This window comes from Octopus bimaculoides, chromosome 10 (assembly GCF_046866305.1).
Source record: "Octopus bimaculoides isolate indiv1 chromosome 10, ASM4686630v1, whole genome shotgun sequence".
In the NCBI taxonomy this organism is placed as follows: Eukaryota; Metazoa; Mollusca; class Cephalopoda; order Octopoda; family Octopodidae; genus Octopus; species Octopus bimaculoides.
The window spans coordinates 44,116,494-44,140,454 of NC_142937.1; the positions used below are offsets into that span (position 1 = coordinate 44,116,494).

The following is a 23,961-nucleotide window of genomic DNA, read 5'->3' on the forward strand; positions in this document are numbered from 1 at the left end:
CATGAGAGTATCCAACTAAATATGAAATTCCTAACCTGTATTTTGTAGAGGTGCATGGTTTAGTGGTTCGGGTGTTGGCACTCATGATAGTAAGAATGTGGGGGCAATTCCTGGACCTGACAATACAAAACACTTCATTTCACATTGCTCCAGTCCACTCAACTGGCAAAAGTGAGTAATCCCGCAATGACCAGAATCCTGTCCAGGGCCAAAATATATACATTGCAGAAACCAGAAAACTGATCCTAAGAGTCTATAGGGCTCAGAAAGGATCTACCTGTATATTGAAAATAGAAACTATGTCTAAAGTCCTACATTATGCCTTTTACTAAAACTGGGAAGGTTATACATACACTGATGAACAAATGTTGAAGCTTGACCCCTAAATCATCAATGTGTACATATTTGTATTGATCCCTGGATGGATTGCTAGATCCCTGGATTAACCTTGCAATGGACTTGTACTCTGTTCAGAGAACCATCTTGTTTTCTCCGTTGCTTAAATAACTGAGAAACCAGGATAAGTTCCAGCCTAAAGAATATGTAGATTGATGACGAACTTCTTTTTTATGATAAAAGGTTAACATTGTATCAGAAAGGTTAATGTTCCTAGACGAACCAATACATGACTGAAGCACACTGATTTCAAATATCAGCAGAACCAGCAAATTGGGGAAAGGAGTAAGTCAATCACATCAACCCCAGTGCTCAACAGGTACTTATTTTATCGACTCTGAAATGATGAAAGGCGATGTGGACCTTGGTAGAATTTGAACTCAGAATGTAGACGAACAAAATGCCACTAAGCATTTTTCCCAGCATGCTAATGATTCTGCCAGCTCGCCACCTTAAATTGAAGCACATTAAAAGATAATATATTGCAGACTACACATACTAAACTTCAAACAAACCTTCAATCCCCAATATTCTATATTTTCAGGTCTATTATATAATTTGTATACTCTGTATTTCTCTTGTACCACTACTGCTTATCTGAATTCTATTTTTCTGTCTAATTCCTACTTAAAAATCACTTGATGATCCAGTCTCTTTCCTACCATAGAACCTATCATTTCTCTCATTTCCTAGACCTCCTTGTACATTCCTAATCCTTTTCCTCCAGATTTAAAACTCTGCAAATCACCATGTTTGATTTACCCTACCACTAACTTCTAGAAGTTTGAATTAACTTCACCCAGATATTACCAAATCATCATTAATGTCTAAAAATGACAGAGCATCTTTGTTTGACACTAGATAATTAAAAAGTATGTATTGGCAATTATGATAACGAGAGGATGTTAGCTATCTTAAGAGAGAAGGTGATGATGTTGGCAATGATAATGAAACATTATATTGGCAGATACATCTATGGTAACACAGGCAATAAAAATGATAACGTTGGTACAATACTGATAATGATGATGGCAATGACGATAGCGTTGGCACGATAGCAATGACGATAGCGTTGGCACGATAGCAATGACGATAGCGTTGGCACGATAGCAATGACGATAGCGTTGGCACGATAGCAATGACGATAGCGTTGGCACGATAGCAATGACGATAGCGTTGGCACGATAGCAATGACGATAGCGTTGGCACGATAGCAATGACGATAGCGTTGGCACGATAGCAATGACGATAGCGTTGGCACGATAGCAATGACGATAGCGTTGGCACGATAGCAATGACGATAGCGTTGGCACGATAGCAATGACGATAGCGTTGGCACGATAGCAATGACGATAGCGTTGGCACGATAGCAATGACGATAGCGTTGGCACGATAGCAATGACGATAGCGTTGGCACGATAGCAATGACGATAGCGTTGGCACGATAGCAATGACGATAGCGTTGGCACGATAGCAATGACGATAGCGTTGGCACGATAGCAATGACGATAGCGTTGGCACGATAGCAATGACGATAGCGTTGGCACGATAGCAATGACGATAGCGTTGGCACGATAGCAATGACGATAGCGTTGGCATGATAGCGTTGGCATGATAGCAATGACGATAGCGTTGGCATGATAGCAATGACGATAGCGTTGGCATGATAGCAATGACGATAGCGTTGGCATGATAGCAATGACGATAGCGTTGGCATGATAGCAATGACGATAGCGTTGGCATGATAGCAATGACGATAGCGTTGGCATGATAGCAATGACGATAGCGTTGGCATGATAGCAATGACGATAGCGTTGGCATGATAGCAATGACGATAGCGTTGGCATGATAGCAATGACGATAGTGTTGGCATGATAGCAATGATGATAGTGTTGGCATGAGAGCAATGATGATAGTGTTTGCACAGCAGTGACAATGATGACAATGTTGGCAATGCTAGTAAAGATGAGGAAATCATGAATATCATTAAAAGAAAATGTTTACTTTAGTGTTAATCCGGAATGTTATATAGGATTCCAAGGTACTTGTGTGTTTCTCGGGATTATCAACCATGACAAATAAATCCCTAGTTTCTGAATCAAAGTCATCATCCAATTTGAAGTTGGCTATTAGACTTGAACTACAAGACACAGTCATTTCAGACTTTGACGACGTATCTAAATCCAGGCTTTCAAGCTGAAAGATCAAAACAGAAAATTATTAGTTACTTAAAGCCAGTAATATTATAATACATTGGGAGGATCATGTTGCCAATAAATGTAAGTACACTGGTTGTGGTTCACTTCAGTTACAGTAATATTGTAAAAATATTTTTCAATGTCAGATGCAGGTATGGCTGTGTGGTTAAGAAATTTGCTCCACAACTATGTGGTTTTAGGTTCAATCCCAACTTGAGCAAATGTCTTTGACAAAAGTCCCAGGTTAAATATCTTGCAATTGAAATGAATAGATGGAAAGTGAATAAAGTCCATCATGTATATGTGAAAGTGTGTGTGCACACATGCACACATATATATACCTATACATATATTATATATACATTTATGCACACACACACATAGAGGCATAGGTGTAGCTGCGTGTTAAGATGTTTGCTTCCAAAACATGATTCCAGGTTCAGTCCCACTCTTTCACACATTGGGCAAGAGTTTTCAACTATAGCCCCAGGCTGACCAAAGCCTTGTGAGTGGATTTGATGGATGGAAACTGAAAGAAGCCTATCGTGTGTGTGTGTGTGTGTGTGTGTGTGTGTGTGTGTGTGTGTGTGTGTGTGTGCGCGTGTGTGCTAAAGTCTGTTTCAACAAATTATCTGCTGGCTCTTTGCCTTTGAGGGTATATGACGTAATAGATCCCTGAAAGACATCCACATGTAAAACACTGACTCAATAATATATTTTTCATCTTACACATGCTAACATAGTAAAATGAACATAAAATGAACGAACAAAACTGAAGTGAGCCACTACCAGCAGATGTATTTATTAGCAGTATGGCCCTCCAAAATAAAATGTTGGTTTCAATATTGTTTCATATCAAAATTCTTGCAAAACAAATACAAAAATGAAATTTTATATTAATTATCTGAAAGAAAAAATATATATGAATAAATTAACAGCTAAAATTTTCAATGTAAGCCACTGCGGAAAGACTTCTGCCCGTCCCCCACATTTTCTCCCAAATTTGTTTATTTCAAAAAATTTTTTTTCAGAATCATAATCTCTGTATTTTTCTGCATATTTTGAAAAAAAAATTCTGGAAGAAGTAAAAACTGAAGGAAATGGGGGTGGAGGTGGTAATTTTAATATGCCAAATTTTGCCAATTTTTTTGCAGATTTGTATTCCCCGAAGCCAAAAAGTAGGGTTTGTGTCAAAAAAAAAAAAAAAAAAATTTAAAGGCTGGTTTTTTGGGGGGGTGGGGGGTGACAGGCAGAAGTCTTGCAGCCACTGCTGCTCTTTTCTATTTCACATTGGTCCTTGTAATATCTATAACTTTAGTAGAAAAGGTGTAGGTAGAAACTCCATAAGATGTACCCGGTAAGAGGTGCAATAATATCATAAGAGGTGCAGTAATATCAAAGGAAGGCTAACTGGGAAGATAGCTTTTGTGCATGGCAAATGTTCAGGGACAATAAACACTGAAAACGTGCAGAAAACAGCTTCCATCACATGCCAGGGAGAAAAGCTAAAAGTAGTTGATAGCTTCCGCTACCTAGGCGACCAAGTCAGTAGCAGTGGTGGATGCTCTGAGAGTGTAACTGCTAGAATAATAATAGCCTGGGCAAAGTTCAGAAAGCTCCTAGCTCTGCTAGTGACAAAGGGCCTCTCGCTCAGAGAGCAATCCCACCTAGCAAAAGCAGCGATGCCAACACCAACACCAACAGACATCACCACCAACACCCGACCACGGAGAGGCATCAGCTGTTCTGGGAACCCATTCAAACAATGCCTCTCCAACCACAGAGTCTCCTTCAGGATACTGGAAAGGAGATTCATCACATCATTAGCCAGCCATGCATGGTAGCTAATAGACGATGGGATTCCATACACAATATCATGGAGAATCCAGACACCTACATTAACAGGACCAACTGCTGTAAATTATGCATAGTGAAACGGACAAGGATCCTAAAACACTCCTTCGACCGAGGGAACATCCTGAACTCTAGAAGAGAAGTCTTCAGACCTTGCTTACATTTCAGGAAATTCCTGCTAGCCTGTTGGAACCCACGGGATAGCAAGGCCACCAGCAATCGATAGCCAAGGGGTTACAATCCCCTTTGTTGACATTAATGTGGTCATTTCCTCCTCAATATTCTAGAGAGGCCACTTGCTAAAGATGTTTTTAGCCAACAGGCTTTGGGATCTGATGATACGCCATAAAGCCAAGCCCTTTATGGATGTGAAACCTAAGGTAATCCCTTAAGTTGGCCTTATTTAACTTTAATATATACTGCTCTATAATTTTGAGTGTGCTTCTTTTTGGGGATTTATGTTTACTGACTATATATATATATCTGAAGCTGCAAAGACTTCACAAAAACTGTTACTCAGAGTTTCACGTTCCCAGTTGGACAGTTTTGGTTGAGATTCTCAACCAAAACTACCCAACAAACAGGAAACTCTGAGTAACAGTTTTTGTGATGTTCTTGCAGCTTTATTAATAAAGAATATTACTCTACCTCCAGTATTCAAGTACTATTTTTTCCACCTCGTTTCACATTTATGTGCTTACTCTGATATATATATATATATATATATATATATATATATATATATATATATCATCATCATCATCATCATCATCATTTAACGTCCACTTTCCATGCTAGCATGGGTTGGACGATTTGACTGAGGACTGGTGAAACCGGATGGCAACACCAGGCTCCAATCTAATTTGGCAGAGTTTCTACAGCTGGATGCCCTTCCTAACGCCAATATATATATATATAAGATTTGCCAGGTTTTTCTCTCTCACCAAGGTCATCGGCTGTCGAACGCCGACGAAGGGAAATAACCCTGAAATCCGGATACGTTCGTGCTGCTGGCCGTGGTGAGAGGGATAACTCCCTTGGCAAACAGGACACAGTCGTGTGTCGATAAGCCAGCTGGAGGAGATGTCCTCCTGGGGCTAAAAGCAACAGTAACATCCACCCCTAGGGGTCAGCCACACTTAAGTGGCAATATACTACACTTTATATATATATATATATATATATATACATACACACACACACACTAGCTGAGTATCCCTATGTTACTGGACAATTTTCATAATAAAATGTCTTTGTTTCAATTTTTTTTTTTTGTTCCATGTTAGATCATGTCTTTGACAGACAGGCTTCTTGATCAGGACATATTTCTGCATTATTTGAGGCAATTTATAATGTATCGATAAACTAAGTTTTTGTTTTCCATAAATGTAAAGATTATTCTTAGCTCATTGCTGATGTTTTGTGAGCGTCTTTCGACTATCGCCCAAATGAAATTGCTTACACACATGCATACACACAACCTTAGTACAAGCAATATATATATATATATATATATATATATATATATATATATAGTGAGAGAGTGTGGTAAACATATATAGAGAGGGGGAGGTTTACAATGAGAAAAGCATAAATGAAAGAGGCAGACAAGTAGAAAGACAGATCTTTTCTTTTGTAGTCACAGATTTTGAAATTTTAAAATCAAGTGATAATTTTCAAATTTAGTATATTGATGTACTTTTTCATGCTGAATTTGATTTTGTGATTCATTTATTCCAGAAAAAAAATTTACAAAAATGTTACAAAGATTTAAAGTTTGATAATTTTTACCCAATTGGAAAACAGAATTTGGAAGCTAGCATTTTCTGTGTGATAGCTATCATAAAATGAAAGTAAACATTATGATGATGAAATTTTAAGCAAAATGAAAGTAATAATATGTCATATCAAGAGAGAGAGAGGGGAGAGCAGCATGTGTGAGAGATCCATATACAGACAAAGAGAGTGTGGTAAATATATAGAGAGAGAGCCTGATGGAGACAGATAAAGGGTGGTAGATTTATCGATATAAAAGTTGTTATTTCTCATAGCAAATTAAATTTTTTGACATATTATAACCAGAAACCTCCTTGCTGGGATGCAGATTTTGAAAATCAAATCTGTTTTTCACAGGGATGCACTGTTTCAGAGCCTTTCCATGACATATTCACATATATACACACACATACACTCATTTATATATATATATATATATATATATATATATATATATATATATATATATATATATATATAATCATCGGCGTCGTCGTTTAACATCCACTTTCCATGCTAGCATGGGTTGGACGATTTGACTGAGGACTAGTGAACCGGATGGCTGCACCTTGCTCCAATCTTATCTGGCAGAGTTTCTACAGCTGGATGCCCTTCCTAATGCTAACCACTCCGAGAGTGTAATGGGTGCTTTCACGTGCCACCGGCACGAGGGCCAGTCACACGGTACTGGCAATGGCCACGCTCAAAATGGTGTTTTTTATGTGCCACCTGCACAGGAGCCAGTCCAGCGGCACTGGCAACAACCTCGCTCGAATGATTTTCTAACGTGCCACCGGCACAAGTGCTAGTAAGGTGACGGTGGTAACAATCACACTCAAATGGTGCTATATACGGGCCACTAGCACGGAAGCCAGACAGCTGCTCTGGCAATGATCACGCTCGGACAGTGCTGTTAGTGCTCCACTGGCACAGGTGCCAGTCATCAAATATGGTTCAATTACGATTTCGATTTCACTTGCCCCAACAGGTCTTCGCAATATATATATATATATATATATATATATATATATATGTATATATAATGCTTTTGGTAGTGTAGAGAATAGTATATTAATAATAGGGTTAATCAGAAGAAATAAAGGAATTGTTCCTTACTTTAACAGGCACCACCTTTTGGATGGTTACAAGGACTAAAAACTTACCAAATAAAATAGAAGTTAGTATATCACCAGTTATATTTTTTGATCACTGATAAATGTCCTATTCATAACCAAATACAAACAGATTTTTCTATTTTTTTTTTAATGTGTTTATAAATTGTGCTGTAACTGGTTTTAATACTTTATTTTGAAGAAAAATCACAACCCTTCAAGCATCATCCACAGGGTCTCCTTTGGACCCCACAACACACACAAGGGATGGGACCTAGTATTCAGTTTAAAACCACTGCTTCACAGGCTGATACTGACAATAGACAGTAATTTCAGTGACATGAAGGGAAATGATGTTTCAATTCAACTATGACTTGAGTTTGCTGCCAACCGACAGAGAGATATCTGTATTCAGATAATCCTCTATTTCCCCATCTATTATTTGAAAAATGAAAAGCTAAGATGATTTCTATTGCCTGACTTATAACATCTATTATTTTCTACTTAAGTAATTAAAGAATACATGATTCAAAATAAGAATGAATATGTTCAATATATGTAGATGAGCAAACAAATAATATACACCCAATAATATTGTTGTTGTTGGCACTCCGTTGCTTACGACGTCGAGGGTTCCAGTTGATCCAATCAAAGGAACAGCCTGCTCGTGAAATTAACGTGCAAGTGGCTGAGCACTCCACAGACACGTGTAGCCTTAACATAGTTCTTGGGGATATTCAGTGTGACACAGTGTGACAAGGCTGACCCTTTGAATTACAGGCACAACAGAAACAGGAAGTAAGAGTGAGAGAAAGTTGTGGTGGAAGAGTACAGCAGGGTTCGCCACCATCCCCTGCCAGAGCCTCGTGGAGCTTTAGGTGTTTTCGCTCAATAAACACTCACAACGCCCATCTGGGAATCAAAACCGCGATCCTATGACCACGAGTCCGCTGCCCTAACCACTGGGCCATTGCACTTCCATGCCTAATAATATACAAACAAATATACATACAAATACACACACAAAACACACACACACACAGCAATCTCAATGTCTAAATCAGTTGTGTTTCTAGATATGCCAAGTCTGTAAAAATATATACTAAAAAAATTATAGATAGCTGGAATATCTTTGATGATCAAGGTTTGCTCTATCTGAACTGACTTAGTGCTAAGCAACAGCAGTGTAAAAAAACTAGGAAAACAAGACCATTAAGAGCTGTGTTAATGCCCATGGATAGCATAAGGTGCAACAGGAGTAATAAGATATAAACGCTAAACTCATTAGTTAGCAGACACCCTAATGATTCAGCTGACAGGAACTACTGCATAAATTCATACAAGTAGAGATGGTTGAGACTGAAGAATGGTGGAGTGGATAGTATGTCTAGTTAAATATAGTAGAGATGGCTTAAACAGAACAATAGTAAAATGGATGATACGTCCAGTTAATTATGGTAGAATGGTTGAGACTGAAGCATGATAAATGGATGTTATGCCCAACTGGACAGTGTTTTAAATTCATATCTTAACGAAAGTTTTCTAATTATTACTTATGAAATTAAGGTGTGGAAGAGCTTAGTGGAAGGTAGAAACGAACGATGCCAAGTGAAATGTCTGTAGGAATGTAGAGAAAAAGAGCTTAAATCCTCCCAGAGTCAGCTTGGGTGTTCATCTTTACAGGATTGTCAAAGTATCAATAATATATTGATAATGGGTTAAATTCAATCACATATATTCTTTCTCTACAACACATGGCATTTTGTAAGCAACAGTAGATTTTGGAGTGAAGTGCAAAATAAGGAATTCTGCCGAAAACAGCTAAAGTGGGTTTATGAGGAGTTGTGCCCCACCATCCTTATATATCATCAGAATGTCCAACAGTAGAATGGAGAAAACAAGTCCTTGAACATTCTATACTTCCAGAAGAGAACCAAGATGGCTGGAATCTCCACTGGAAGATTTATCTTAGAACAATTAGAATTAGAATTTTTTAAAAAATGACAAAAAAAACTACAGTAGAGTGGCACTAATTTCAACCATTTAAATGTTTTAAAATCAAACCTTGACTTAGCAAGAATTTGTCCTTCTTCCATCCAAAATAAAGCCAGAATATATTGAAATCCATTGCATCAAATATATACCTCTTCCCTATTCTTTTATATGTTTCAGTCATTTAACTGTGGCCATGCTAGAGCACCACCTTAAAGGGTTTTAGTCTAAGAAATCGACCCAAGTACTTATTGTTTGTAAGCCTAGTACTTATTCTATCGGTCTCTTTTGTCAAACCACTAAGTTATGGGGACATAAACACATCAACATTGGTTGTCAAGAGATGGTGGATGGACAAACACAGACACAAAAAAAGACACCTGCATAAATATATATGACAGGCTTCTTTCAGTTTCCATCTACCAAATCTACTCACAAAGTTTTGGTCAGCCCGAGGCTAGAGTAGAAGACACTTGCCCAAGGTGTCATGCAGTGGGACTGAACTCAGAACCATGTGGTTGGAAAGCAAGCTGCTTACCATACAGCCATGCCTGCACCTATGCCGATTTGTCTTTTGCATTTAGCTAAAGAGCTGTGAGAGGTTATATTCCTCAAAGAAAATATTTTTATATATAATTTTTTTTTATTTTCCTTCTGTAATATCTCTTCTCACTAATTCTCTCCTTCCCTCTCTTTCTCTCTAGAACATTCTAGAATTTATGCTATAAATTCCCCATTGTCTTGTATTCATTTCAACTTTCAATAATGTCAACAGCAAGCTATTATTTTGGTCCTCTCCATCTTAATTCCTCTTTACTTTCTGATTTTTCTAATTATGCCGATCAAGTCAGAAAATCCATCTCCATCATTCTGAGTCACTTAAAAACCACTTTTCATTCTGCCAGTTGCAGAAGAATTCTCCATTAAGTTAGTTACAGCCTTTATATGGAATTTGTTCCATTAACAAGAATTCGTGAATATAAATGAAAGCTATGCTATTAGAAAAAACAGTAAAGACAGGGAAAAAAATGTAAAAAATAAAAAAGATTAAGCGTGGAGGAGGTACAACAGGAAAAAATAAAACAAGTGTAATATGATAGCATAATTGGAGAATAAAGAAAGGATTGTGTTCTGTATTTTTGATTCATATGCATTTTTTTAAAGATGCATCAGGCTTAGTAGATATATTTAGACCATCAGCTGGCTCTAAGTCAACACCATGCATTAGACCAGTGTTAGACCATCAACAGACTGAGTTGACAGCATATGAGACCATCAGCCAGCTGATCCGACACAATGTGAGACTAGAAAACTAAGTGTTTACTGTTTCATATCTAGTTGTCTTTACAGTGACATATCTTTAACCCAAAGCAATTCTCTATGACTCAGTCTCCCTAGCTGTAAATGTAAACCACTAACAGGAAGAGATTTTTCTTTATTGTCAGGAGTATGAAAAGCAGAACTTGCACAAAATTGTTTATTTTAGATACAACATTGAAACAGTAGTCTTGATAGTAATTGCCCACTATAATAGCTCTGGCCTCATGAAGAGTACTGCCAGAATATCATACCTCTTCTCACAGCATACTACCTTAATCCACTGTATAGCCAAACAGACAACTAGGCAATAAATATTCTTCACTAAGGGTACAATATAAAGGTCTTTAGCAAGATAGCAGGGCTGTGCTATTATAGGGCAGGATCTTCAGATTACAGATTCAGTCCGATTGATGGACTCTTGCAGAATTTCCATCTTCCTTGTTTTACCAACTTGACAGGAACCCCAAATTATCATTAAAAACACTTACCCAACATGCCACACAGTAGAATCAACCATGAAACCTTACAACTGAGAGGCAGACTTCTTCACCACTGAGCTTTCTGTCTTACATTATGGAAGTTTTAAACTATTAGTGATGCACATCAGCCCTATGGTCATATCTACAGTTTTATATTAAACTCACAATCGGTAACCCAAAGCCTAGTAATGTAGCTACTATGAGGGTGTTGTATTAGATGAGAACAGATGACTGAAAACCATTTTTAATCTATTTTCAAGTGAAAGGTGGCAAGCTGCTAGAATTATTAGTATGCCAAGCAAAATGCTTAGCAACATTTCGTCTGTCTTTACATTGTGAGTTCTAATTCCACCAAGCCTGACTTTGCCCTTCATCTTTTCGGGGTCAAGAAAATAAGTACAAATTGAACCCTGGGTTCAATGTAATCAACTTAGCCCTCAAACCTAGCCTTGTGCCAAAATTTGAAACCAATTCACTTTCATTAGGAAAACGAAGAGCTAAAGCTGATTATTGATTATTAATTAATGATAAAACTTCAATATTAATGGCTCTGAACAAAAAACATGTTTGCTAAATAATAACCACTTTATAAGGCAATTAGATCATGATGTATATCTTTATATACATAAATATTTATGCACACACACACACACACACACACACACACACACACACACACACACACACACACACACACACACACATGCATGCATATTCCTTTTCCCCCAACACATCTTGGTTCTCTGTCTTCATACATTCTGACACTTATGCTCTTGCTACTTTTCAGCAACACATCCTGGTTCTGTCTTTGTCATCATTATCTCCTGGGTTACATTGCTTATTATCACTTCATCCCCTTGCTTACATTACCTTGACTGTATACATTTCAGAATACTATCCTGAACACTTATCCTCTTAGAACTTCTCACTACTATTCATGCCTCTATCTGTCTTATACCTTATCTTTTTCATTCTGATTGGTGAGCAAGGAGACGGAGTCAAGAGGTCCCTTTGGTCTTAAGTACAATGAAAGCACCCAGTACTCTTTAGAAAGTGACTGGAAAGAAAGACACCAAGCTGTAGAGACCAAGCTAAAAAATGTGCTAACTCAAAACCACATTTTTTCATTTTCTTAGTGTGTATGGGGAGAAACAATAAATAAATAGCAGATAAGTAGTGGGTGGATATAACTAACAAGACATAACCCAAACAATGTGTGGCCTTGTGCCCATGTTAGAAACCCTCATGGTTAAGATGTATAGTGCAGAATTAAATTCAACATCCCTTGAGGATAAATTTTATATACATGTACATACATGTGTACACATACATGCTCAAACATACACATAGATGTAAATATATATGGACAAAGCTAATTAGGTTAGTTAAATCAGGTAGCCAAGATGTGGCCTTGTGCCAGTACATGAAATCATTACTATCATCAATAAAAACTGATCAATAAAAGATTTTTAAAAAATCAACTTTGTTTTTCATCCTTCTGGGTTCAATAAAATAAAGTACCAGCCAAGTACTGAGATCAATAGCAATGTGTCAGGGTATTTTTCTCAACTCTTTATGTTCTAAGTTGAAATCTCACGAATGTCAACTCCCTCTGGAGTTGATAAAGAACCAATCATGTGCTGAGGTTGATTTAACTAACCTATCTCCTCAAACCTGCTGACCTTGTACCCAAATCAGAAACATTACTATTAGAGTGTTGGATTTGGTAGAATCATTAGGGCATTAAGCAAAATGATTTTTTTTTTTCCAGTTCATTACATTCTGGGTTCAAATCCCACCAATCAACTTTGACTTTCATCCTTTCAAGGTCGATAAAATACCAGTAAAGTATTGGAACTGATGTAATCGGCAAATCTCTCCTGCAAACATTGCTAACCATATTCCCAAATTTTTTTTTAATGGATCTGTTATTGTTGATTATAGTTAAGATAAAATTATTGTTGTTGATTATAGTAAGATAAAATTATAATTTTAATTTCTACAATCTGAGTTTAAATCCTGGATTAACTTTTCCGTTCATGTTTTCAACATTGATAAATCAAGAGAAGTTCTTTAGCTTTAGCTTGATTAAGCTGGTCTTTGATCAAAGATATTCCAGCTGAAACCATCCAATCATACTTTCAGACATGGTATATCTAGAATCACATTATCCACAATGACCTGTCTTGTTTAAAATGGGTGTGATTTAAGGGATATTTGGCTGCTATAATTACTAGGCCAAGCAACCATAAAGCCTCTATCTTCGACTCAAATTAGGTCCAGTAATATGATAGTGTTGATTCAATTTACTACATACTTTCCATTGAAAGCTTCTGACCATGAATCATTTAAAGAGATATTTTACAAAAATACACATAGATATCAGGAATATTTCTCTACAATCAAATAATTTTCAACTAATAATTTAATTCATCTGCAATCTCAGTTATTTAGAACACAAATTTATAATGTCTAAAGTAAATATGTAAGCTAAAGTAGTTGAGAAACTTTATGTAGCTTCAGAAAAAACACTTTTACAATTCATTAAAAAAATTCCCAGCCAAATTTTAAAATATCTAAAATCAAGCTGAGAATCCCCACCACATGCGCACCCAAATATCCAAAACTGCATGCAAATAAGAATGCCATTGGGCTAACTACCAGAGCCATTCACCAACATGCAACTACCACATGTTCATAAATGCATTGTACCACCCTCTCCTATAACAATAGATTGCCCCCTCTTATTGCACTCCACTCTGTCTTGCCATGCAAATCCTACATTAAACAATTTTTCTTCATCCTTCTACCCCAAACTTTTTTTATGCAGATATTGACCTACCAATATTTAAATTGAACATCAATCACATCAAATTTCCAGTCTAAAAGTGGCTGCAAAAGGTCATGAGCACTGACCTTCTTCCTTTGAGTAACTTACATGAAACAAAAACACAAGCAGATAATAGTTTGATGACCATTTTCTCCTCTTTTTAACAAAGTTTCGAACTTCACAATCTTCCTAACAATATCTCTCTATTCTGTTTATTCTCTCCCTTTCCATCTGTTGGTGGAGTAAGAAAAATCTAGATAGTCACAGGATAGAATATTAAAATTGCCATTCAAAACATTACATTTTCATCCTTCAATTGGCTATTCTTAATATTGGTATTTGTGATAAAGTAGAACAATTTCATCAGAATTCATTTGGAATTCTTCAACATAATTTATAATCCAAACTTTTTAACCACTTTTATTATACAAGTTCGATTGTTTGTTACATAAATTTATAGCAATGAAGGATATAAATATGTTATTTCTCTGAAAATTTTATGAGACTTAAGTTGGCTTTAGTCCTGATAATGATGAGTTATCAATTGCTTGGAAGATTTAGGAGACAAAATGGCTATTATGGCTATCAAACAACCGCCAGAATTGCATCACCAGATGGTATTAATGACCACTGGGGAAATATAGTGAAAAACTTATGGAAAGCTTTCCAACACAACATATATTTGTGATATAAATCTTTGCCAAACCTCTGCCCACACCCAACACAAAGCCACTCCAAGACTTCTACACAGATACACATTTTACCTTTTATTTGTTGTAGTCACTGAACTTCAGCAACGCTAGGATACCACCTTGAAGGGTTTAGTCAACTCCAGTATATCTTGAAGTCTGATACTTATTTTATTAGTCTCTTTGCCAAAGTGCTAAGTTACAGGGATGTAAACAAACCACCACTGTTTGCCAAGTAACGGAATATGGTAGAGATGAGATGGCTATTCAAAGGTACAGAAAGGAAGTGTACAGGGAGAATACTGTGGAGAAAAGAAGGGAGGATGAGAATAAGGGATGGAAGGTTCCCAGGAAGGAGGAGGTAACTGATAATGCAAAGCCAGTGGCGGGGGGGGGGCGGTAATATGCTTATATCTTCCTTTCTTTTTGCAACAGTTTTACCAGAACACAAATGGTTCCAATCTTACCAGGTTCAGAGGCACTGTCCCTTTTTCCAGAACCAAGAGGTAATGGATACCAGACTTAAAATATCCAAGTACAGCAGGGTCAATTTATTTGACTAAAGCTGCAGTACAATGACTGAAACAAGTGTATAGATACACACACACACACACACACACACACACATATATATATATAGTGCTGGTTCCACATAAAAAACACTGGTACTGATGCCACATAAAAAGCACCCAATATACTCTATAAAGTGGCTGGTATTATGAAGGGTGGGTGGTGAAATAAGTGAGTGGTTTGAAGTGAAGGTGGGGTTAAAACAGAGTTGTGTGGTGTGTCTGTGGCTGTTTAATTTATATATGGATGGTGTGGTGAGAGAGGTAAATGCTAGAACCTTTGGTAGGGGAGCCCAAGTGGTAGGAGAAAATGGAGAGAAATGGCAGGTGAGTCAGTTGTTGTTTGCTGATGATACAGCACTGGTGGCAGATTTGGAAGAGCAACTGAGTAGACTGGTGGTAGAGTTTGGAAGAGAGTGTGAGAGGAGGAAACTGAAAATGAATGTAACTAAAAGTAAGATGAGAGTTGTTCAAGAGATGGAATGGCTGGTAGGATGGATGTGAGTATAAATGGTGAGATGTTAGAGGAGGTGAGTGTTTTTAAAGCACCTGGGGTCGCATGTGACAACGGATGGGGAATGGCTGAGGAGGTGGGATACAGAGTGAGGGAAGGGAGTAAGATACTTGGAGCTGTGAAAGGTATGCTGAGAGATAAAAGGTTGAGTATGAAAGCGAAAAGGTGTGTATGAGGGTATGATTGTGCCAAGAGTGTTATATGGTGCAGAGATGTGGAGGTTTGAGATGAGATGTCTGAGGGATATGGTTGGTGACACAGATGGACAAGATGAGGGCTGAGATGTGAAGACAATCAGGAATGAGAGAAAAACTAACAACCAAATTGGATAGATGAATGTTGAGGTGGTTTGGCCACATGGAAAGGATGCATGAGGAGCGGATGATAAGGAGGGTGATGAAGGCAGAAGTGGTAGGCAGCAGAACCAGAGGAAGACATCGGTTTGCGTGGATGGATGGAGTGAGGAAAGCTTTGGTGGTTAGAGGTGTTGGAGTGAGAGAAGCAAGAGGGTTTATAAATGATAGGAAAGCTTGGAGAGTGTTTGTGGGTAGATGAGTGAATTTTGATGTTGCTCAAAGGGGTACGGAACCAGCATGATGTGGTGGGGGTAAATCAGCATATGCTGTTGATATTGGGAGCTGCATTCTATGCCTTAACCCGAGCATAGAACAGGGCTCGCCCCATTAAGCTGGGAAATGAATGGTATGCTTGGTGTGTGTTTTGTTGTGGCTACCCCTTCCCCAAAAAAAAAAAAAAAAAAAAATGGAGAATAGGCCTGGGTATATATGTGTATATATACATATATATATATATATATATATATATATATATATATATATATATAAACAAAATTAAGGGATCAGCAACAAGTTGCTTCACCACATACCGAAGTTCAGAAATAGCAGCTAAAATGCTGAAACTCCAACAGATAGCAATTACCTGCTACTCACATAGGTAAAACAAGAAGAAAAATAACGAACTAAACTAGCCATAGTTAATCATATACACGTTTCTGGTTTAGAAGGAAAAAACTCTTCATTACCTCATCGGTATGATATTCCAGTTGCAAATTCGACGATACTAGCAAATGTGCATGTATGACCGAGCGCCATCAAAGCAATCAACACAGTTTGAAAGTATCTCCAAATCTACATAGGCGAGCCAGCTCATCATCTTCTCTCAAGAATTACCATGTGCGTTGCAGGCTATACCGCAGAAAATCTGTGGTTTACTATCCGGGAGTGAATAATTATTACAATTAAAAGGGTAAAGGATTATCAATTTATTAATTTATTAATAAATTAGTAATTAATAATTTTTACCAAGCCCTTCGGTATGTAAGCACCATTATCGATGAGGAACTTATTTAAAAGTTCTTACCGAAGTTCAGAAATAGCAGCTAAAATGCTGGAGTGTCGATTGTTATGATGGCGCTCGGTCATACATGCACATTTGCTAGTATCGTCGAATTTGCAACTGGAATATCATACCGATGAGGTAATGAAGAGTTTTTCCTTCTAAACCAGAAACATGTATATGATTAACTATGGCTAGTTTAATTCGTTATTTTTCTTCTTGTTTTGCCTATGTGGGTAGCAGGTAATTGCTATCTGTTGGAGTTTCAGCATTTTAGCTACTATTTCTGAACTTCGGTATGTGGTGAAGCAACTTGTTGCTGATCCCTTAATTTTGTTTATAAATGTATAAGAACTTTTGGGCTTGACGAAATCAGTACCAGTCATGTATTGGAGTCAATGTATCTAATAGCCCCATCCCCTGAATTTCAGGCTTTGTACCTACATCAAAACATAATTATTATTATTATTATTTTGGTTTGACTCAGATTCGGTCTTATTCCTGGTAGGATCTATGTGGGTAGCGGGTCACTACCTGTAACCTTAGGTATCCACAAGTTTGCAGCAGTCTTTCAAATGCTTAGAACCCTACAGGTAATCCTTGCTGTCCCTCAGAGACAGACTTTTTGTAGGAGTTCTACTGCGCATTCTATTTCAATCTCCTTCAGCCATTAGTCTATATCTTTGCTTACAGTTCCCAATGCACCAAGGGCAGACTGAGCCGTCAGGCACTACCCAAGGGCCCAGAGCTCTGAGAGGCCTGCATTCTACATGTTAACTCTACTGATATCAATGATAAGAGACCCAGTAAACACTTATGCCCGAAGGTCCTTAATACTTTCAGTCCACCCCTGCAATGCACCAATTATTATAGGTACAGCCTTTACTATTCACATGCTCCAAATTCTTCCTATTTCAAATTTGAAGGGATTGTATTGTTTTTTTTTTGTTTTTCTTCCTCTTTCTTTACGATCTTGAAATCAAACAGGTATGATGGGTCAATTAGTAACCAACTTCACTCGTCCTTATGAATAATTATGTCCGGTCTATTACTTTCTAGCTTCTTGTCCATTTGAATAGGAAAGTCCCACAAAATCTTACATTTCTCCAACTCCAGTACTCTTTCGACATCATGATTGTACCATGTGTCTCCAGCTTCAAATCCCCATTTCTGGCACAGCTTCCAGTGCAAAACTTTTACAACCTGGTCGTGCCTTCCGTTTTTTATATTCTTCCTGTGCCAACCTATCATCATTATTATTGTTGTTGTTGTTATTATTATTTGTAAGGCAGTGAGCAAGAGAGTTGTTAGCACATCAGAGAAAAGGTTTAGTGGCATTTCTTCCAACTCTTTACGTCCTGAGTTTGAATCCTGCCAAGGTCAAATTTGCTTTTCATTCTTTCAAGGATTGATAAAGCACCAGTGAAGTACTGAGGTCAATGTAGTAAAAAATCTCTCTCCTCCTAATTTTATCCTTGTGCCAAAATTTGGAAAATCATTATTTACATGAGTGCAGTTCAATATGTGTATATGTATAAGAGTGCGTGCGTGCGTGCGTGCGTGCGTGCGTGCGTGCGTGCGTGCGTGTGTGGCATACATGTGAAAAGCAAGTTAGACCTGTACTCTTCACTTTATAATAGCATTTGGGATGAGATTAAGTGATATTAAGCAAATTAAGTGAAGCACTTATAAACTAAGTTATGCACTTTTGGTTGGCTAGGAACTTGCAACTTCCCATGGGTACCAATCTAGTTTGGTTCAGTAGAGTATCGGTTCAATGCTGGAAATTCCATAGAGTACATACTTCTAGTAGGTGGGAGTGCTTCTTTTTCCCCCCCCCCTTCCCTTATCACTTATAATACCAGATAACATGACCAGCCTTAGGGGAAAGTGAAAATGTAGGAATAAAGCTTTTATTATGATTTATTAAATAGAGGAATATAGCATTAATTATATTTATTATGTTTGCATTTTTTTTATTTGCTAACTGGAAGACTCAAAACACATGAAGTGGTGCCTCTTACCACATGACCCCACCAACACTGCCACCAGCAAATATTGCAGTTGCCAGTATGTTCAACCAGCCATGCATGATAATGTGATTGGTGCTTCTGCAATCTTGCTTTGGGTAGGATTATTTTATCAATATTTAAGGCAGCAAAATGCTTAACGGCATTTCATCCATCTTTACATTCTGAGTTCAAATTCCGCCAAGGTCCACTTTGCCTTTCATTCTTTCAGAGTTGATAAAATAAGTACCAGTTGAGCACTGGGTTGATGTAACTGATTTAGCCCCTCCTCCAAAATTACTGGTCTTCTGCTCAAATTTGAAACCATTATTTCATCAATATTCAGGGTGGGAGATGGTACATGCAGTAGAGTACTTGCAGTATTTAGTAATTTGCTGCTTTACATTCAAAGTTCAGTTCCTGTTGAAGAGAGTTCAAGATTTCTTTCCAATATATCAAATACTAGTAATAGACTCGAGTTAGTTTATCATTCTCATCATTTTACACCTGTTTTTCCATGCTCACATGGGTCTTCTTTAGGCACACTATCTTGTCAACTGTTGCAGTCTTTTGTCATCACTTTCAAAAGGTACAGTTGACCAAGATTATCTTTCACCAGTTCTTCCCATGCCTTCTTTTGGTTTTCCCCCTTCACAAATTCCTTCACTTTGGATCACTTGGCACTTTTGAACCAACTGTCATCCTACACAGGCAACATATATCTGCACCAGCAACAGCTTCTTCACAAGTCCTCTACATCTGATTTCTCCTATACCAAATTTTTCTCTTTGTTCAATTTGCCACTCCAAGTCATGATGGAACCTTGTTTCAGACACAAATCTACTCTGTAGCTTGTAGCCATCTGTCTTAAAACTCCCAGTTGTCAATATTATTGATCTATCACCTCCTTGACATACACTTTCACTGATACTTTTTTAATCTGCATCAGTCAAGAATCTTTCAGCTTTCATACTTCTCCAGATCACCTTGTATTTCTGAGTTCATTTAGTGGTTATACTGAAGAAGAAAAACACTAACTTATGTTGAATGCTACATTCCTTAAAGAAAAACTAAATATTCACAGTGCTTGTGCGGGTGGCACATAAAAGACACCATTTCGAGCGTGGCCGTTTTCGTGCGGGTGACACGTAAAAGCACCCACTACACTCTCTGAGTGGTTGGCGTGAGGAAGGGCATCCAGCTGTAGAAACTCTGCCAAATTAGATTGGAGCCTGGTGTTGCCATCCGGTTTCACCAGTCCTCAGTCAAATCGTCCAACCCATGCTAGCATGGAAAGCGGACGTTAAACGATGATGATGATGATGATTTGTCGATATCATTTCCTAGTGTATATCTATCTGAAGTCTATCTGACATGTATGTTTGCCTGGTAAGTGATCAGATGATTGCCCAGTTTCCTGAAGTTAGTGTTCCAAATGGTGAAGTTACTTGCATCAAAACTCCAAGAGTCTTGATCCATTTGTATTCCTGTATTAGGATCATACACTAGAATATTCCTCTTGGTGTTGCCCAAAGCGTTCATTGTTTAAAATAATGCAACATACAGAATATATATAATAGTCAATGCTGTAGTATACCTCTCATAATCTCAAATGAAATTTCTATGTTGATAGTCTGAAATCAGCTCACAACTTCTAATCCATCCTATCTGAAGTTCCTCAGTCATCATTTCTTTATCCATACCACAGTAAAGCTTAGTTGAAGGGGCTTTTTCCTTTTTCCTGGAGTGCAAATTACATGGCAACTTCACCAATGCAAGTAGCATGAAACAAAGCATTCAGTACACAAGGAAGGTCAAAATCATGTGACCTGGTGGTCTCGATGCAGGAGGTGGTGGAGATTAATCTCCCCACAAGCAATAAAACAAGATTGCCAATATGGGAGTTTCTCCAGAAGCCAATATGAGAGTTTCTCTCATGGTACCCACCACAGTATAGCTTGTTCTAACAGAACATCCATAATAATGTCTCTCGGTATTAATACTGCCTCTGCCACTAATATTTTTTAACTAGCTCACTGGGTAATTGCAACAGCAGTGCCTGTTCTGGCACTGTAACACTATATATCACTTGCAGAAATAAATTGCTGCTATCTCTACCAGTTGAACATCCATCACTGACAAGACCCAACAAGGTCAAAATCACAGGATCTAATGGTCTCGGTGTTGGAGGTCGTGGAGATTTATCTCCCTGCTAGTGATATAAACAAGAGTGCATTTTGTACCAAAAGCCGATATGAGAGTTTTACTCATGGTAACAACTGCAGAATAGTTTGTTCTAACGGAATATCCTTGCTTAAGTGGGGATAAATATTACCTCTCGGTATTAACACTGCCTGTTGCTAATAAATATTTTTTACTATTGTAAAGTGGTTTGTGGTAGGAAGAGCATGCAGCTGCAGAAACCATGCCAAAGTTGATATTGGAGCTTGATGCAGCTCTGTGGCTTGCCAGATCCTGTCAAACTGCCCAACTCATTCCAGCATGGAAAATGGGCTACAAATAATGTTGTTATGGATATATAATGATTAGCTTCTGTAATTAGTTGTAGTTACACAAATAAGACAACGTTAAAGTAGGAGGATGTCATGAGAGAGAGAGAGAAAGAGAGAAAGAGTGTAAGCAATGTGTACATATAAAATGGTAACTAAAAGTATACTAAATACCAAACAAGATAAATTCTTGATTTAGTGAAAGTAGCCTTTCTTTGAAAGAAGCTCAAATGCTTAGCTGCAATTGTGACTAATTCCAAATGAGAACAGATATCCTCCAAATTAACATAATATTTATAAAAAAGAAGTACGTAGCCACACCTGCCCTCTCATGTCCAGCAGACACACGCACATACATGTACACATCCACATATTTACACATATACACCCTCCACACAAATGCATACACACACATCATCATAGCATGGGCTGGACACTTTGATAGGATCCAACAGGTCCAAAGACTACATCGTGCTCCAATGTCTGTTTTGGCAGAGTTCCTATGGCTCCATGCACATTACTAATGCCAACTACTTTACAACATGTACTGGCTGCTTTTCTTCATGGCACCAGCACTTGTGAAGTAACCATGCAGCCTGCAAAATTAACGTCCCCTTCAATTAAGTCAGTTTGCAGTAAAGAGAGAGTTAAAAGCTCTTATGATAAGAGATGAGGGTTTAATTCTTTAGCATTTAAGCCAGCCATATCCAGCCCATATATTTTACCACTTTATGTTTAAACTGGCCAGATCCAGCCTCTCACATCTACCCTACAATGTCATTCTAAAAATAATCGATCATTGAAAAATTCAAGGTCTGTAATAATACTTGATTAACTTTAAAAAATGTGGATAAATATGCTTTACATTTGATAAATTAACCTGAATGCTAAAGGGTTAAAGAAGTGACCAGAATAAGTCTCTTGCAGTAGAGGAGCTACATGGCTACTCACATTCTAGAAGTGAAAGTAGGAGTGGCCAAGGTGAAGCATGAAAAGCAATAAAAATAGTGGTGATGAGGTAGATGTTAGGGTGTACCCTCAGAACAAGTGCAGATGGGTAGAGGCTGCAAGACTAAACGGAAGGGTGAGAGATGGTTAGAGACAGGGAATGAATGAGCAGGTGAATAATGAAAAACCAGTGTTGAGAGATGCTAAGTAGGGAAGGTAAAAAGAGTTGGTAACAACTGGAGAGACTGGTAGGGTTGAGGGGGTGACCAATAATACATGAGTTGGGGGAGGGGTAGCAGAGAGATGATTGACTGACTGCACAAAAGGGGTGGGGATTGAAGAGCAGCAGAGTAATGATATTTTCTTTATAATTATTAATATCTTTTCTACTATAGGCACAAGGCCTGAAGCTTTGAGGTGGGGGAGTGAGGGGGAGGCACTAGAGAATTACATCAGCCTCAGTACTTGACTGTTTCTTATTTAATTGACCCCAAAAGGATGCTGGCAAAGTCAACCTCGATGAGAATTTATCTCAGAACATAAACACACATGAGATGCCACAAATCATTCTGCCTGGTGTGCTGCCAATGCTTTTGCTGGTTCGGTCATCAACAGCATTTCATGTCCACTTTTCATGCTGGCATGAATAATAATAATCCTTTCTACAATAAGCACAAGGCTTGAAATTTTGGCAGCATGGGCTAGTCGGTTACATCAACCTCAGTGTTCAATTGGTACTTTTTTCATCGACCCCAAAAGGATAAAAGGTAAAGCCGACCTCGAATTCGAACTCAGAACATGTAGACAGACAAAATGCCACTAAGCATTTTGCCCAGCATGCTAACGATTCTGCCAGCTCACTGCCTTAATAATAATAATGATGATTTCAAATATTGGCACAAAGCCAGCAGTTTCCGGGAGGGGTTAAATTGATTACATCAACCCCAGTACTTATTTTATCAACCCCAGTGACATTTGAACTCAGAATATGAAGACGGTTGAAACGTCGCTTAGCATATCGTCCAGTGTGCTAAAGATTCTGCCAGCATGCCACCTTATATAAATCCATTCTACTATAAGGACAAGCCCTGAAATTTGTTGGGAAGGAATAGTCAGTTACATCAACCCCAGTACATTATTTACATTAGATGGATATGTGTCTTCATCTTGTTTGCTGTTACCACGTTTCAACTGATTTACTCTCCAGCCTTCATCAGGTGTCCTGGTTGTATTTTGAACCCAATCCTGAGTTCTCATTCCTAATGTATTTTTTTGCTGATATTATTATTATTATTTATTCAAGGCACTGCCTGGAATTGAATATGCAATCTTGAGGTTAGTAGACGAGATGAAGACAAGAAGACAAGATGAGGACACATATCCATCTAATGTAAATAATGTACAGAATT

At 37.9% G+C, this 23,961-nt stretch overlaps 1 protein-coding gene across 1 annotated transcript in view; it reads right to left on the reverse strand.

Moving 5' to 3' along the window:
- The window catches only part of LOC106868235 (sorting nexin-30), a 412,233-nt gene that overhangs the window by 382,475 nt on the left and 5,797 nt on the right, over positions 1–23,961 (reverse strand). Inside the window, exon 2 of the mRNA XM_089358222.1 lies at positions 2,401–2,592. Within this exon, the coding sequence (XP_089214348.1) occupies positions 2,401–2,592 (192 nt within the window). The remainder of the gene's footprint in view (positions 1–2,400; positions 2,593–23,961) is intronic.